Source organism: Lutjanus erythropterus, chromosome 2 (assembly GCF_056507025.1).
Source record: "Lutjanus erythropterus isolate fLutEry1 chromosome 2, fLutEry1.hap2, whole genome shotgun sequence".
NCBI lineage: Eukaryota > Metazoa > Chordata > Actinopteri > Lutjaniformes > Lutjanidae > Lutjanus > Lutjanus erythropterus.
This window is the reverse complement of record NC_139318.1, coordinates 7,739,009-7,756,011: the sequence shown is the minus strand read 5'-3', so window position 1 is coordinate 7,756,011 and position 17,003 is coordinate 7,739,009. Positions and strand designations below refer to the sequence as shown.

At 40.0% G+C, this 17,003-nt stretch overlaps 1 protein-coding gene across 1 annotated transcript; it reads left to right on the top strand.

Annotated features, from left to right (window-relative positions):
• The first annotated feature begins 2,499 nt into the window (after positions 1-2,499).
• On the top strand, positions 2,500-13,121 carry LOC146331128 (EF-hand and coiled-coil domain-containing protein 1). The gene is made up of 9 exons (XM_084727145.1): positions 2,500-3,287; positions 5,215-5,659; positions 7,108-7,242; positions 9,436-9,515; positions 10,818-10,962; positions 11,055-11,208; positions 11,486-11,602; positions 12,577-12,646; positions 12,748-13,121. The coding sequence occupies exons 1-9, from the start codon at positions 2,681-2,683 to the stop codon at positions 12,906-12,908; spliced, it is 1,914 nt and encodes a 637-aa protein (XP_084583271.1). The 5' UTR covers positions 2,500-2,680; the 3' UTR covers positions 12,909-13,121.
• The last annotated feature ends 3,882 nt before the right edge of the window (positions 13,122-17,003 follow it).

The following is a 17,003-nucleotide window of genomic DNA, read 5'->3' as shown; positions in this document are numbered from 1 at the left end:
CATAACAAGACATAAAAGATGTAAAAGATATTATAAGACATAAAAGACATAACAAGACATAACAAGATGCAAAAGATGTAAGAAGACAAAAATCAACATAAAAGAGACTTAAAAGACCCATAAGACATAACAAAATGTAAAAGACATAGCAAGACATAAAAGATGTAGAAGACATAACAAGACGTAAAAGATGTAAGAAGACAAAAATTGACATAAAAGAGACCTAAAAGACCCATAATACATAATAAGACATAAAAGATGTAAAAGACATAAAAAGACAAAAAAGATGTAATGAAATGTAAAAGACGTAAAAGATGTACAAAAAAATAAAGAATCTAACAAGATGCACAGGACATAACTATACACTATAAAGACATAACAAGACATAACAAGAAATAACATGACAATAAAGACGAAACAGAATGTTAAATACATAACAAGACATAAAAGACATAACAAGACAAAAAAAAGATGTAGAAGATGTCACAAGATGCACAGGACCTAACGACACAAAAAAGACGAAACGAGACAAGAAAGGCAAAACAAGATGTAACAAAACAAAAAAGACGTAAAAGATTTAACAGACAAGACTTTTACTTTTATACTTTGAGTACATATCAGAGGCTGTACACTTTTACTTGAGTAAAGAAGTTGAATCAGTACTACTACTGATACCAGTCCTTTTTTTAAATACATCTTTTATCTGTACTTCGACTTGAGCAAAGAATGTGTGTACTTTTGATACCTCTGGTGTGTGTGTCTGCATGTGTGTGAGAACAGCAGGCGACTGCACTCAGGGTATCAGGAGTCATTTGACTTTTTTTGTTGTTGCTGCCACACAGGCAGTGAGTCAGACCCACTTAAGATTTATTCTGGTAAAGGTGCAAACTGAAACCCAGCACAGCTCGCTCTGTATTGTTGTGGTTACTGGATGACAGGTGCCACAAAACGCTCCAAGTCTCTGCCACTGATATCATTTACCTCAAAAACTTACTGCAGTGACACTTGATATGAGATACACTTTTGTAATGGAGATCAAACAACTAAAACTGGCCCCACTTTCTAAATGTACACTGTAAAAATAAACTTTGTTTTAACTTGAAAAAGTTAGTTTCCAGGCTGCTGAAAAAAAAATAAGTTGACTGAATAAAACCTCATACTGTAATAATTCAAAACCAATTAACTCGATATTAATTCATTTGTACTTAAAAAAAAAAAAAAAAAAAACATGTTCGGGAAAACAAGCAACCATGACTTGTCTTAAAGGGACAGTTCACCCTCAAATCAAAAATACATCTAGATTTTTTTTGGTGTGGGTTCTGGAGAAGGAAGTACTTTCTTTCTACTAGAAAAGTCAATATTTCTGGTAGATTCTACTGCAGAAAGAAAGTAGTTCCTACAATAAACTGCTCACAATAAGGTCCGTGGTTTATCTTGAGTAACTTGGTCATGGTTTTTAGAAAGAAATGCTGGTTTTGAATTTTTCAAATGCAATTTTTGGCTCGCTAAGAACTACAAGCTAAGTGCCATTTAGTCTCATCACATTGGAAAGAAGGCAGACATCTTTATGGTTGATATCGCCAAAACTCTGCAACTCACACCAGAAAAATCTAGATGGATGAATTAAGAGCCACAACAACAAATCAATAATTAAATTAATTGCCAACAGTTTTGACAATCAATTAATCCTTTTGATTTTTTTTTTAGAAAAAAAAGTACAAATTTTCTAATTTTGGCTTGTCAGACGTGAATATTTCCCCGTTTCCTAACACTGCTGTGACAGTAAAGAGTATTTTTGGGTTGTGGGCAAAACAAGACATTTGAGGACGTCATCTTGGGCTCTGGGGAAACTGTGATCTTTTAATTATTTTATGACATGTTATAGGCAAACAACTATAATCGATTAATCAATGAACTAATTGATTGACTGAGAATAATTTACTATGAAAATAATCATTAGTTACAGCCCTAGATAAATTGCACTACAGGCCAAGGGAAAAATATGTCATTTTGATTTTGGAGTGAACTGTCCCTTTAAAATCTATTAGAAAAACACATATCATCATCATCACTATAAAAAGTAGGGTCTCTGCGGAGTTTTAACTCTCAAACAATGCATGCTGGGAAGTCTGCTAATTTGCTGATCATGTCTTTAGAAACTTAATTTAATGAGTTGACTGAACTCTGTGCTGTACATTCATTCAACTCACTTCAAGTCAAAGATTTCAAGTTAGAAGTTAGATGTTTGTAAGTTCAGAAAATAAGTGTTATGAGTTTTGAGTTTTAAGTTTAATTAACTTGAATAAGTATTTACATTTACATTTACATTTACATTAAGTTAATGAGCGAATCTCAGTTGATTGTACTAAATTTCTGTATGAAGTTTTACAGTGTAAGCACTTTACTGGTACATTCACAAACATGCCGTCAGAGTGAGCACACAAAAGGGTGGAGTCGGTGCAGTGGGACGTTTTTTTTTTTTCTTCACCGGAGGGCATCAGATATGACTTGATGCGCCAGGAAGGAATCCGAGGTGAGGTTTCCAGGGAATTACGCTGCGTCAAACCAAGCCGGAATGTGTTTTGGCCCAATTATGGTTTGGAATCAGGTCCGATTCTGATTCCCTAATCTAATTTTTATTTGATAACATCCAGAAACAAACCCCAGTTTATGTGCAAACATGGAACGCACCGCACTGACCCTGCAGCGCGTCCAGCCGTCGCCGAGAGCAGCGCGTAAAAGCGAGTGGCTCCGGAGCGCCCTGGCCCATCACCACTGCCCCGATCCCGGCGTGGAGAACGAGATCGTGGTTTTGGCAACTGGAATAGACCAGTACCTGCAGGAGGTCTTCCACCACCTGGCCTACCCTAACCAGAACGACACGGTGTCAGCAGAGGACTTTACCGCGCTGTGTGCCGTGCTGAGACTCCCCAGTGCAGAGAGGGGGCAGAGGACTCTCAAAGGGAAGGAAGGACCCGGAGATGGAGAGAAAGAGGAGGAAGATGAAGAGTTTAAGGATGTATGTTCCGGGCTGCCCGGTCAGCTCTCCTTTAAAGACTTCCACTCGCGGCTCTGTGGGTATTTCCGTGTGCGCAGTGCGCGCAGAAGCACCGGGGAGTGCGCCTGGCGCCTGCCCGTCACCGAGGACACGGAGCTGGTGGAGAGACAGATCAGGGTCCGGTGGCCGCGGGTCAGACGGAGGAAATGTGTGAGTTTTGATCTGACCAGGGATCAGAACGGACCCGTTAACAGATCGATGAAAGGTCGAACAGAGGAACGACAGCCAGGTACTGTCTCTGTTCCATGTGTTACTACATTTAATGCCCCAGGCTGTGAATACTGAGAGCTGCCAGAGCATTTAAACCCTGACTTCATCGCTGTTTCACGTGCTCGAGATTATTATAGTTTACATAAAATTACTCATTGTTACCTTGTAACTAGATATAATAACGCACACATACTTTGACTGCCGAATTCACATGATCTACTGAACAGAGATAATTGTAATGGGACGGTGTGTGGTAAGAGAGTAGAGAGAAGTTGACAGTTAAGCACCAGTTCCTTTTTTGTCTTCTTAGCTTCGTGTAACTGTCTCAGATTCTCTTTGTCTAGTGTGATTTTACACCTCATTCTTTGGTGCTCCTACAGCCAGTGGTGGAGGAAGTCCTCAGACCTTTTACTTAAGCAAAAGTACCAATTAAACAATGTAAAAATCCTTCATTAAAAGTAAATATCCATTGCATGCATTAAAATTCCACTTTAGTATAAGTAGGTAAATATTATTTAAGTATCAAAGTAAAAGCACTGATTCTGCAGAAAATGCCTCCTGTGACTGATGTGACTATCATTATACTGTAGAAGACTTTATTAGACACTAATGCACTGATGCATGTAACTGTTGTTGCTGCACATGGAGCAGCTAACCTAGAGTTTAGTACAGTAATTTTCAGCCTAGGGGTTGGGTTCTCCAAAGGGTCAAAAGGTAAAGTCAAGAGATGATTAATGAGAGAGGAGAGAAGAAAAAAACAAAGTTCTGCTACACAATCTGTATTGATTTTTAGGCTTTTCTCCAGTTTTTGCCTTTTTGTGAAATGTAAGGAAGCTTACCTGCTTATGCTTTGAACTGTTATTTAAATGAAATCATCTGAGAGTCTGAAGAGGGGAACGTCTCTTTGGTGTAACTGAAAACAACTCATCTGCAGCATGACAAGCAGCAGTGGTGTAATGTGACGAAGTGTATTTATTAAAGTATTATTCTTAAGTACATTTCTCTTCAGTATTTATACTTAACTTGAGTATTTACGTTTTCTGCCACCTCAGACTGTAACAGTGTACTTTTTACTCCATTAGTTAGAAGTTCTTCACAAATTAAAAAAAGATTTATAAACACAAAAATGCTTGAAGAGTTTATAAAGGATTAGGTTTTGTTATAAGTTAAACTAGCCAGCAGTTTACATGCACAGCTGAAAAGTGTAAGTGTAAGTTGATTAATCAATTAACAGAAAATAATTGGCAGCTATTTTAATAAAAGTTTTTTTTTAATGTAAAAACATTTCATGGTTTCACAAATGTGAAGATTTTCTCATTTCCCATGTAATAGTTTAAATAATTTTAACATTTGTGTAATAATTTTGAGGTTCAGGCTGTTGACTGGACAAAATGTGAAGATGTGAAGACTTTGGGCTCTGGGTAACTGTGATGGCATTTCTCTCTATTTTAAGATTTTTTACAATCAATCAATTAATGGAGGAAATAATCAGCAGATTAATCCATAATGAAAATAATCATTAGTTGTTGTCCTTTTCAAAATAGTTCAAAATGAGCTTGTCCACAACAAAATCCTGCGTTCACATTAATAAATGAAGATGAATAATCTAATGACATACAATAGTATAACAGCCACAGGGGCTTTTTTTACTGCATTGAGTACTTTGATTTTTAATAAAGTAAATAAATGTAATGAATGTAATCATTACATTACAGCAATAAAATCATTGTTAAATCATTAAAATCATTTAATTTAAAAAATAATACTTTGTGTTAAATTAATTGAATTACTGAATGAATGAATTAATGAATGAATTAAATGAAAATACTGTTCTATGTATTAATTGGATCAAAATCTAACTGAGAAAAAATTAGCCATAAATCCTTTATATGAGCAGTGATTTAGTTTCACTTCCACTCTTCTCTTTTCTTCTCCTTCTTCTACAGATGAAGTAGCAGCTCTGAGGGAGCTGGTGGAGGACCTCCGCTCAGCATTGCAGGGAAGCGATGCGCGCTGCCTGGCCCTGGAAGTGGCGCTCCGACGGGAGAGAAACCGCACCCTACCGTCATCGTCCGGCTTCAGCACCACATCTTCAACTCAATCCACGACTTCCATCACGCTCATACAGGGAAAACTGGTCCCAACACTTAGAATCAAAGGACAGTGCAGCAGTGTTGGTGGAGAGGGGGCGAGGAGGGCGGCGAGGAGACGGGACATCAGGGACCCACTCCTGAGGGAGCTGAAGCTGATCCGCTCCTCACGTGATGGGCAGCTGGAGGAGGCCATCAAGTTCAATGAGCGTCTGGAGGAGGAGCTGCGGTGGGCGTACCAGGAGGTGCGCAAGCTCCAGGGGGTGGAGTCTGCACTGAGGAAGGAGAACGCTCACATCAGGTTGGATGTTTTTGAAATTAATGGACCAGTGTGTAGGATTTAGTGGCATCTAGTGGTGAGTTTGCAGATTGGAACCAACTTGTCTCATCCTCCCCTTCCAAGCTTGTAGGGGAATTTGTGGTGGCCACAAAAATGTGAAAGGCCCTCTCTAGAGGCAGAGTTTGGTTCGTCTCAAGTGTGAACCAACTGTGATGTCACCGTAACATGGTTTATAGACTACCGCTTTGAAGCCTTGAGTTTGGCATTATATCATCTTGGTGTTTTGTGCAACCAGAGCATGCGCAGCAAAGTTGAGAGCATGGAGCTGGTGGGTGACATGCTGCAACTTGTTCGGCCTTTGGTTTTGGATCATCCAATTAGCTGGAAATAATTGATGCCTGCCTGGCAACAAAGTTTCTTGTATTACAGCTAAACAGTGCACTAAAATATGTTTCTGAAAACATTTTAGGTGAGGAATAGGCAATAAAGTAACAGAGTCTTGATTAATTTTGATGCACTCACAGAGTTTTTTGAGCCCTGAGAAATGACATGTCAGTCACACATTAGCCCCGCCCGAAAGCGTACCTTGCTTTGTCATCAGTTTTACTCTAAATGGAACCATAATTTACAAAATGAAGATCATGCTGTATTGAAGAAGACTTGAAACTAGCAATTGAAACCCTAAAGTCCTGAGGAAGTTATTTACTGAGGTCATGAAAAGTGAGTAGTAGGGCCATTTTGCCATAAGGGTATGGACAATCTGACGTCTTGTTGCAACCAGTTGCTCCCTGCTAACCATAAGACAGAATACAAGTTTAAGCCACTTCTGCATTGACTTCAGACTTTTCAGACCAGACATTCTATGGTTTGCCCACTCTGGTCTACTGTAGAAACATGGAGTTGCAACATGGTGGACACCATGGAAGAGGTTTGAGTTTTGAGCCCAATTCAAACTCTCAAGTCTCAACTCACAGTGTAGGCTCATTCTAAAACCAAAACTGCACTTTCACACTGCAAGTACAAGAGGGTCAGTGTGACCTAAATGTTGTCTTCAGAGTGTGTGTGTGTAGGCATGTGGATTTGCCCATGGTTTGCCCAGGCGTCCACTACGCAACAACAAGTTACAGAATACTGTCTGTGCATGTGTGGAACACGTCCTCCAAGACGAATCCAGAATGTAGCATAAACAAAACTGCTAGGTTCAGGGACTACCAAGGTGTCCAAAGCTGTTCGTGTACACGCCCATTCAGGAGTATATTCAGTGAATAACTTAACATAACAAGAACATGATTCTTATTTCCGGTGATTATACACTAATGAAAACACAATTATGAATTTTATATTCCATGTTTGTCATATTCTGCCAATAGATCCCTCTAAATCTTACACACTGGATCTTTAAAGTTCATTGGATGATGTTTGGATATAAGAATGGATTGATATTATTATCATTGGATGATCTCCATCAGGAGGCGGGCGGAGGAGGCCAGGGAGGCTCTGAGCTTGGGGCTACAGAGGGTACGGACGATCCAGGAGCAGGCTCAGTCTGTGCCGCACCTCCAGTCGAGGATCAGCCAGCTGGAGACTGAGCTGCACCAGTACAGGTACAAACACCATGTGTGGTCCAGAGTGGAGGAGAGCGCACGGGCATGTTTGTGCATCCATTTACACATGATTTGCCTCTGTGCTCTGCTGATTTGAAATTCAATGCACTAAAGCCAACAGCTAAAGTTACACTGAATCAACGTGTTGGGTAAAAGTAGATGGGTTAACATTGAACAAACACCACTGCATTAATGTTTAACAAAGACTCTCTCAAACTCTCCACAATGACTGGATTGTACTGAGATTCATTTCATTCTCACCCACAATGCATTAGAGATGGATCATGAAATGCGAAATGTGAAATGTGAAAGGTGTCACTTGTATTGACAAACCCTCAGAGAAGTATCACGTCTTCAGTTCCCCTCATCTCTGCAGCCTGTTATGGACGTCTTTCAGCTCATAGTTTTTATTATACTGCTGCCTTACTGCTCTCATCAGCTGTGTTTCCAGCAGCTGGGGGCAACTATCTGAAACCACTCTATACTACCTGCCCAAAACTAAACAGTGAAAACAATAGTGGAGCATTTAGCAGCTAAAGACTCAGATATTCCCCTCAGGAGAGGGTGGGGACCAAAGCAGAGCTGACAGGAGAGCGAGTGTTGTACTCATCATGTCTGCTGGATGTGCAAACAGGCAAATTTTTGCTAACACTTTATATGGTGATAATATATCAGTTTTGTGTTGAACATTGGTTCCAGGGACATGCACAGACATTTTAGGGGGGCAGGTGCTCAAGTAACATAAAGGGCATCTCTCTCATAATTATTTCTAAAAAATCATATTGATTTCGATACTCACAAACACTCAGTCAGATCTTTAATAGACGGTCTTTACCTTTCACTGTTTCTACATTTGTCATTGAAATGGGCAGTGACAAAGAAAACAGTGCCACATTGCTCATGGTTAGTGGTCTATGAAATAAGCAGTAAAGGTCAACAAATCTTCACTCAAAATTGAAAAAAGGCAGTTCTCTAAATAAATAAAATAATAAACCAGCCAACCAACCAACCTGCCCTCAAAACTACAAAGTAAGCCTAAGTTCAGTTACAACAATTTACACTGTAACACACTTTTAATGGAGAATTGATGCAATGGGCCACATTTAAAAACTAAAATATAAAATTCAAAAAGAAATAGTACAAAAATTTCTTTGCAAAAACAGCACCTATAAGTGCTTGAGCACCACCTGAGGTCTATCTGTGCCAGTACCAGACTCGTTTTGAACGGCCCCAAGTGGCCAGACACCCACTGAATTTGTATAACTCTGATGGCTGAAACTTCAGAATAACTTGAAAGTATTGCTTTGCCAAAACCAGAACTGTGGATTTTGTCCCCCAACTTTGAAGTAAGTCTCTCAGGGAAGGCAGAGATCTTTTAACTGTCAGTATGAACGATATGAAAGAATACAGAAAGCTAAAACTGTTTCAGTGTTCGTGTGGGCATCTGACTTAAGTTTCAAGATATATTTGAAAAATTTCGAATGTATCCTTTAAGGCCAGGTTTGAGTGCAATCTTTGTACTTCAGATCAGGACCTAATGACGTTAGCAGGTACATGCTAATGTGCAAAAGACAACACAGCTGCCTCCTCCCAACTACGTCAAGGACTCCTCATACTTCCCTGATGGAAAGGCTGGCACGTCATAATTTTTTGCCCTCTTGCACCAGGGGTTGACAGTGTCTAGAACATGCTGTAACACTTCAGACACCACGGTTGTTGATTTACGTGATCCCAGAAGTCTTTCTACGGCCTCTCCTATCTGATCATCTTTACACGTCATACAAACCCTGAAACACTGCAAGCTGTAACTGGTAAGAGGTTCCACATGTAGTCTGACATGTTTCTCAGTCAAGTCATTGTGTCACGACCATATAAATTTGATTTAGTGACCATCTCGGAAGACTTAAATGCCTTGTAGTTTGGTCCCAACATATCCCTGCTGCACTTTGATCTGAAGATCCATGTGACAGGCAGCTGGCAGAAAGAATAAAGCCGCGATGAGTTGTATAAAAACCTTTAGTCTGTGCTTGCAGAGTGGTAAGAGGAAAGCTTTCATCAGACAGGTCTAAGCCAGTGAAAAAATGCATAGCTGTTTCAATAACCCAAATACAAATGCACAAATGAGGGAACTTCTGTCCACAGTAGTGGCTGCTGGTATATTTGAGGTATGTTCTCTACCTTTACCACCCTCAGATCCCGCTGCACCTGCTTCTCTGACCCCACCCATCAACAAATGTACCCAGTGGGAGCAGAGGACGCCTGCAGCAAGACAGGTGAGTGATCACTGAGCAATCAGTTTTCCCTCAAATGATAAACAACATTTTGCAGCAGTGTTGTCAAGGGTTGGTGATATATTCAAAGCTTAGCAACAGACCTTTGTCGTGGCAGACATTCTCACCCCACCTGGCATTAAGAATGATTCTTGACACGGGATGACTAATGATTGGTTCTCATTTCCCTGCTCTACATGCAAATAAAGTCAAACGCAAAGTCATTTCCATTTGCAAAGACCAAGTACATTGTTGTTTTAACCTAAATATGATGATATGATTACTGCTCATCAGACCACAAATGAAACAAGAATTTGGTTGGAAAAACCATACAGTCTTTCTTGGGGCCAGGCTTTATTGATTGCTGTACAAAAAAACAACTTTATAACTTTACTTAGTGATTTTGGTGAAACTTGATAATATTTTATGCAGAAAATATTTTCCATTTTCCCTGATTTGCTCTGACTACGTCTTTTTACAGTTTCCTGATGGACTGATAGCTTTATTTGTTGCAAATGCTTAAGTAACTGTTAACTGATGCCAACTATAGCTGCTTTTAGCTAGATCACTCAATTAACCTTGCAGCCAGCAGTCCTATTAGCCTTAAAGCTGAAATAAAGTTTTATTAGCTTTATTAAGCAGCAGTCAGCTACTAATAGGACCACTAGTTGCATGGCTAATGAGCTAACAAGCTAACGGTGGCTACAGTTAGCAGCACATAGCAGCACACTTGCACTGGTATGCAAGTACATACTTCCACTCAAACAGAAGATGTCAATTAAAGGGGCCCAGGGGACATTAGCTTTTACACTACAAACAATATGTGGTCACATGTGTCCCTGACCACTTCAGCAAGTGGTTTTAGTAATGGGATCACTATGCATCTTGGTGGCCGTTTCCACTTGTATTTAGCACTGTTGGTTTGTGATCTGATATCATCCAAGACACATGTTAATGCCAGGTGTAAATAGGGTCTTTGGTTTAGCAGGAAAAACACAGGTGACAAAAAAAATATATTATTAATGGCTCAGTTCTATCAAGCGTATCAGTAATTATGACAGTGAGCAAATCTGTACAATACCAGGACCCTGGAAAGAGCTCACCTGAATGGAATGCAGTTGTTAATATTATCAGTCACACCTGTGAACACACAGACCATTATTCATTCACTAGTGCATTACAGAAAGTTAAAGATAACACAATTTTTAAAAAGCAAAATACCAATCTACACTGGTGCACATGTGTGGAGTCTTTACTGCTGACATGTCATTGTGCAAGTAAAGGAACTCCTTGTCCTGTTTGCAGATGCAGAGTGTCTGCAGAGAGCAGTGGAGGGGAAAGCTGCCTCTGATGAAGAGGAGGAGGACAGGGCCACAAGGGAGGAAGGACAGTGCAGCTTGCTGGAGGCGAAGAATAAGCACGTCAGCAGACTGCACAGCTGTGGCAAAGGGTTAGTTTGCATCCAACACACACACACCACCACCACTGTGTACACGTTTTCCCACTGCAAATGTCTACATATGTCACTCATTCTTCTTCCAGATGTCAGAACCATTCGGCCCATCAACTTCCCTCTCAGAGTCACCTGCAGGATAAAAACTTCATCAGCACTTTGAAGGACAGCAGGGGCTTCTGCAGCTGGAAGGGACAAAACCCAGAGCAGCTGGAAGGAAGCAGGGGGTCTGAAAAAGAAAAGGTAGGAGAGAAAGAGAGATGATAATGAGAAACTTAGAGAAGAATTAATCGTCAGGGAATCATTAACCACATGGGCCTGCTGCCAGTGTGGAAAGTGTCCACATTCGAGAAAAAGTACAGAAACTCAAATTTCCAGAAAATCTGAGACACTGGTTAGGCACATTGTACAACCCAAAAAGTTACACATTGTGTAAAAAGTAAAGTGATTGCATTTTCGGACTTGGGGTTGTAGTTTAGGAGCATGATTGAATTAATTTGTTCTTCCTCCTGTTTGCCAGAGGCCTGAGGAAGAGGAAGAGCAGAAAAGTCGTGAGGAGAAAGAAAAGACACGTCTCTCTATGCTGGAGGACAAACTGACAGATGCCCTCACACTGCTGCTGCAGCTACGCAACAAGGTTCACACACAACACACTCACACACCCTTCACCTCATACACACCTCTTCAGTGCCATCTAGTGGTTATCCATGTTGGATGTGCACTGTTTTAGTGTAGATAGCACATCACAGTGTTAATGTGGAGACAGAACAATCTGATTTTAGTTACCTTTTCTCTTGCAAAATGTTGTAAAACATCAAAAAGTTACTTATGATGAATACTGCCACCAGATTTAGCCAGTTAGTGCCTCATAATTGGAGCAACATTAGTGATAACGGTAGGCTTTAGGCCTCACAGCAGCCATGTTGACATGAAATAGTTGGGTAAACAGATGTTATCAGTGATGCTAATCAAGGTTCTGTTCCATTCAGGTCAAACAGAGTCATGGTGCTGCTTTTGTGCATGTTGGCTTATTGGAAAGTGTTAGATGGAACAGACTATAATAATCATTAGCATCATTTTTAACACAGTGACTAACCTCTTTAGCCTCTGAGCCTTAGCTTTACAAGGTGATGCTACCTATCTAGCCAGCTAGCTAGCTCAGCTAAACTTAGATTATTACCAAATATCAGAGGCAGTGTTAGCATTATTAGCTAGCACTGTTGCCTTTGTTCCTTTCACACCATTTCACTTTGATGCTGAGCCCCAAACCAGGCTTATAAACTAGTTAACCAGCTAGTTAGCTGTGCAGCCCTATTGAGTAAGTAAAATGTTTCTGTGACTGTATTGTGTTTATTTACAGTAGGAGCTAGATAGCTGATTCAGAATGACTTTAATGTTGTTGTTGCTCTAGATAACAGAAGCTAACTGGCTAAATTGAGTAGTAATGTAGTTGTGTTTGTCATGAAAAGTGATGCATTTTGGGATACTTTCAGTCCACTATGTAGGGTAATTAACTGCATGTGTTTTACAGTTTGTTGATGTTTCTTTCTAAAAAAAAAAAAAAAAAAAAAACATCAAAAAGTAGAGTAAAATATATTCCTTGCTTTCCAGAACGTGTCCCGCAGAGCCCTGGGGAAGATTGTGATGGACACTCTGGATGTGTGCAGCAGGAGCGGAGATGGTGGGTCTGTTCTACATCTTCCAGTTGTCCAAGTTTTCAGGTGTTAATGGTCTTTCTCGTCTGTGAAATTTACCTTGGTACTTCGCATTTTGCTCATCCAGGTCCGTCTCAGGTGCTGCAGGTAGCTGACGCCCTCTGTCTCCGGCTGTCGTCCAGGGATCTCCTTGGAAACGCAGGGGACGATGAAGCAGGAGAGAAACTCCTGATTCCATCTCCAGGGTGTCAAACCAGCAGCATCAACCCTCTGCTCATCTCCTGTTAAATAAACTACTACTGTGGTACTTAATGCCTTAATAGATCCTTTTCCTCTATTTTATCTTTGGCGTGTTTGCACCCATGTATGTTTCCTAGTTGTTTATCTCAGATTTAAAGCAGATTCAGTGTATTTAAAGATTAACTTTATTTACTTTATTCAATCTCTTTGAGTTATATTTTGTATCTATTTAATTTTAATGATTAAATATTTTTATCCAAACCCTTTGTTCCCTGTGTAAGACTTCATACAGAGAGCTCTGACATGATGAAACATAGTCTTGTGTTACTGATGAAGGTCAAACTTATATTTCACAAACAGGAGACTGAGCATAATCCGATGTTTGAAAAGCCATTTACTACTGGGTCTGGAAAGGAATTAATACGTGTTGCATTAGCCAAGGGGTGTCAAACTCAATCACAGAAGGGGCCAAAATTTAAAACACAGTCTAAGTTGCGGGCCAAACAGGATTAACACTCATTAAAATGTCTAAAGCTGACTATGTTTTATTCAGAAATATGAATTTGAACAGCCAGACTGCAACAACTTTTTCCTCAATAAAATAAATAAGATTTAAAATAAGTTTTTTTCTTCAACAATAACAAAGGAAAACGAGAATATTTCAGCTCAGAATATTTAAGCTCACATATCCAGGTGGGGGTTACATTTGAAAATGCTTATCACACACTTTAATCATGCAAACCCTCAATAGCACTGCATTTGACATAAAAATATGCTCATATAATAATATTACAAACCCATCAGTCCATCAGGTACAGATGAACATATTGACCTGCTCAATTTAACATTAGGGCCAAAACACACTGAAAACTTCAATAGAAAAGTCAACTGCAGGTGGAGCTGATATTAGATTAAAGAAATACTACTTTTGTCCAGGGGTGCCTCCAAAATCAACAAAATATTTTTTGTAGTACCTTTAACTTTCTTAGTCTTGAAATTTGGTGGAACATGATTTTAAGTTAAAGGGATAGTTCACCCAAAAATGAAAATTCTGTCATAATGTGCTCACTCTCATGCTAATTGAAGGTCTGGTTTAGTTTTTTAGTTCACAAAACACTGCTGGAGTTTCACAGGAAAAGTGTCTCTCAAACAATGGAAGTGAACCGTGACCAGTTTTCAAACATAAAAAAGACCCAACAGAAAAACATGCCTCCATACTGCTCGTCTGGTGTAATCCAAGTCTCCTAAAGCCCCAACATGCTAAGTTGACAAAAAATGTGATTTACATCATGTTTTGTAGCCTGAATCTTCACTATAGATCCTTAGACTGGAGCCACGTTCATGTGCACACACACACACTGTGTGAACTTGTGTGTTGTGACGGTGTGCAAACGGCATGTCAGGGAACAAAATAAACCCAACTCTCAGTCGGCATGGGGGTGAGTAGATAATGACTGACTTTTCATTTCTGTGTGAACTATCCCTTTTAACCATGATTCAATCATTTGAATCAGTTTAAAAATGAATCCCTGTGGGTGCACCCCAGCCAAAGTTGTAAAAGAAAAATATAGTTCAGTTTCATTTCTTCTAACTGTGGCTAAAACTTTACTATTAAAAAATATTCTGATTTAAAAAAGGAAAAATGAAACTAAGGCCAGGCTACAGCGAAGAGACAGTGAAGCAAACCATATATAGTTACCATAACCCTGATCACTGCAAGTATATTTTATTAAAAGCTCAAAAAGGAAGGTGTGTTTGTGGATGTGCTTTGTAGAGTTGAAATTAGTTTGTGCTTCTTTCCTGCTTCTGACCAGCAACATCTGTGCTCAGAAAAAATGACACATTTACAGTAAAAGCCGACAAAAACAGACAATTTAAGACGGAGGAATGGTATGAAATAATATAGTCCTTTATTTCCAGCAATTTACAAAGTCCTGCAGGGAGAAAAACGCCTTCCTCCAGCCTCACAGAGGGAGGGCTTTAAGAAGAACACACAGAGAACGCAAAGATCCCGGCCGCGGTAAGACTGTACACAATTTTTAAATCAGTTTCTCAAAGCTGACAGCCGAATCAAAGGCTCGATCTTGTTGCGGGCGCTGGCGGCCTGAGGATCAGTGTGGTTCCCTGTGAGTTCAGGGGTTTGAGGGTTTGAAGCACTGAGGTTAACAAGGCAGTAGGTGGGTGAAGGGTTTTAAAGGCCGGGTATTTTATTACACAGGGAGAAACATCTGGAATCAGGAGGAAGGAAGTGCATTTTGCCATGATGCACTGGTGTGTTTGGGGGTTCAGATCTCACTTCTTGACTCCAGATCTTTCAGATGCCCCCGTACCTCCAGCCTATTCCTTATTTTTGCAGATTCAAGTGACCAAAAGCTTCTAACTGCTGCTACCAGCCCTCCTCTCCACTGCTGCATCATATAAAGTCATTATTACATTACATTACACATCATAAATCAACTTACTGTACATCTTTTATTAATCAAAGCTAATTAAAGAGACGCTACTCTGTGGCGAACCTAGCTCCTGATTGGTTACTCTGAGTCGAGCTTGGCTCTGATAGGTTAAGGCCATTCATTCTATGTCTTATAAGTATGCTTTCCCCGCGTGAGACAGGGGTGTGTGCGCATGTGCGTGAGGTGTGTAAAGACTGGTAGTAGGCACTGTGCTAGTCATTAGCCTCACCGCCCTTCTATTGCGGCATGCACCAAAATAAAAGCTCTACTGGCCTTTTTTTTTGCAAAAAAGAAAAGAACATGAAAGAGAAGAGGAAAAAAATGACATCAACATGGTGACAACGAAACGGAGCCAAAATGAAATGACAAAATAAACAACCTTATATATAGAATAAATATAGTATGTACAATTTGCTTTGTGTGCTTCTAAAAATAAATAGACAAAGCATTACTTGCCCCCTTATAGAAGTATTCACAACTTTCCATTGACACAGAGGCAGAACGCTGGCACCTGCTCAGTACGAGAGTGGAGGACACGGACTGGAGGTGGACACATGGAAGGACGCAACTTTTACAACAAGTCAAACGCTGTAGAAAAGACGACAAAATCAATGTCACTGCGGTCGGACGCGCGTGGGTCTGAATTCAGAGGGACACACTGAGAAGATATACAGTTAAGAGAATCCCTGCGGTGCCCCCTGGTGTCCGTTTTTGCAGATTACAGTACTCTGTGCATTTGACCAGCGTGGAGAAGTTGCTTCATCTTTTACAGTGGTTGTGTTGTTCTGACGAAAATTCATGACACAAAACAATAATCGAGAAGAGTTAAAAAGATTAGGGAAAGGAGGAAAGGAATAGAAAATCACAATTTTAAACGTAATTGACATATTCTTAAAAATCAGTCAGACCCAAAATGAAACAAAAGAGAAAAAAAAACATTTTAACAGATAAAATAATCAAGTTTTTGCACATTCACACTTTGTGCCCTGCACATGCATTCTGCTGGCCCCTTCGAAACAGCACAGAAGTCTTACAATCGCCGGATAAGTCAAGCATCACATGCAAGTTTCTCCTAAGACACTGGGCTTTGCCTCTGGGCCGATGTCTGTACTCGGTACAGTCTGTCAAAATGGCTCACGACTTCCTTTTGCATTCTCCTCGACACCTGTAAGCCCTCAAAGAAAAAGAGTCAGCTCATGTTGGCTGAGTCTAAAGTCTGGTGGCAGTGTGTGTGTGTGTGTGTGTGTGTGTGTGTGTGTGTGTGTATGCACTAAGGTTAAAGCAACGTATGACTAAGATTTTGCCCTTTGATTAAAAAACTGTCCAGTCATTCAATTCTCCAAAGGTCAGGTTTTCCTTGACCAGAGAGATTATTATTAGTCATTCTATAATTTTTATGTGTGACAAGAGGAAAAAATACATTTTTTCCCAGGATTTTACTCGAACCAGCTCTACAGAATCAGACAAAAACAAGACAAAACAAACTGTAGGGAAATCTTCCACATTGCCTGCTCACACCAGACCCTCTGAGTTTCTTTCTATTTTCTCTGAACTGTCCCTCTTACTCCCCCAGGAATTTTGTTCTAAGGTTGTATCATTTGACTCAATAAAGATTTCTGAAGGGGGATAAAAGTTCTTCAAGCTAACGACACTCGCTAACTGACAGTAAGCTTGTTAGCTTAGAGAATGT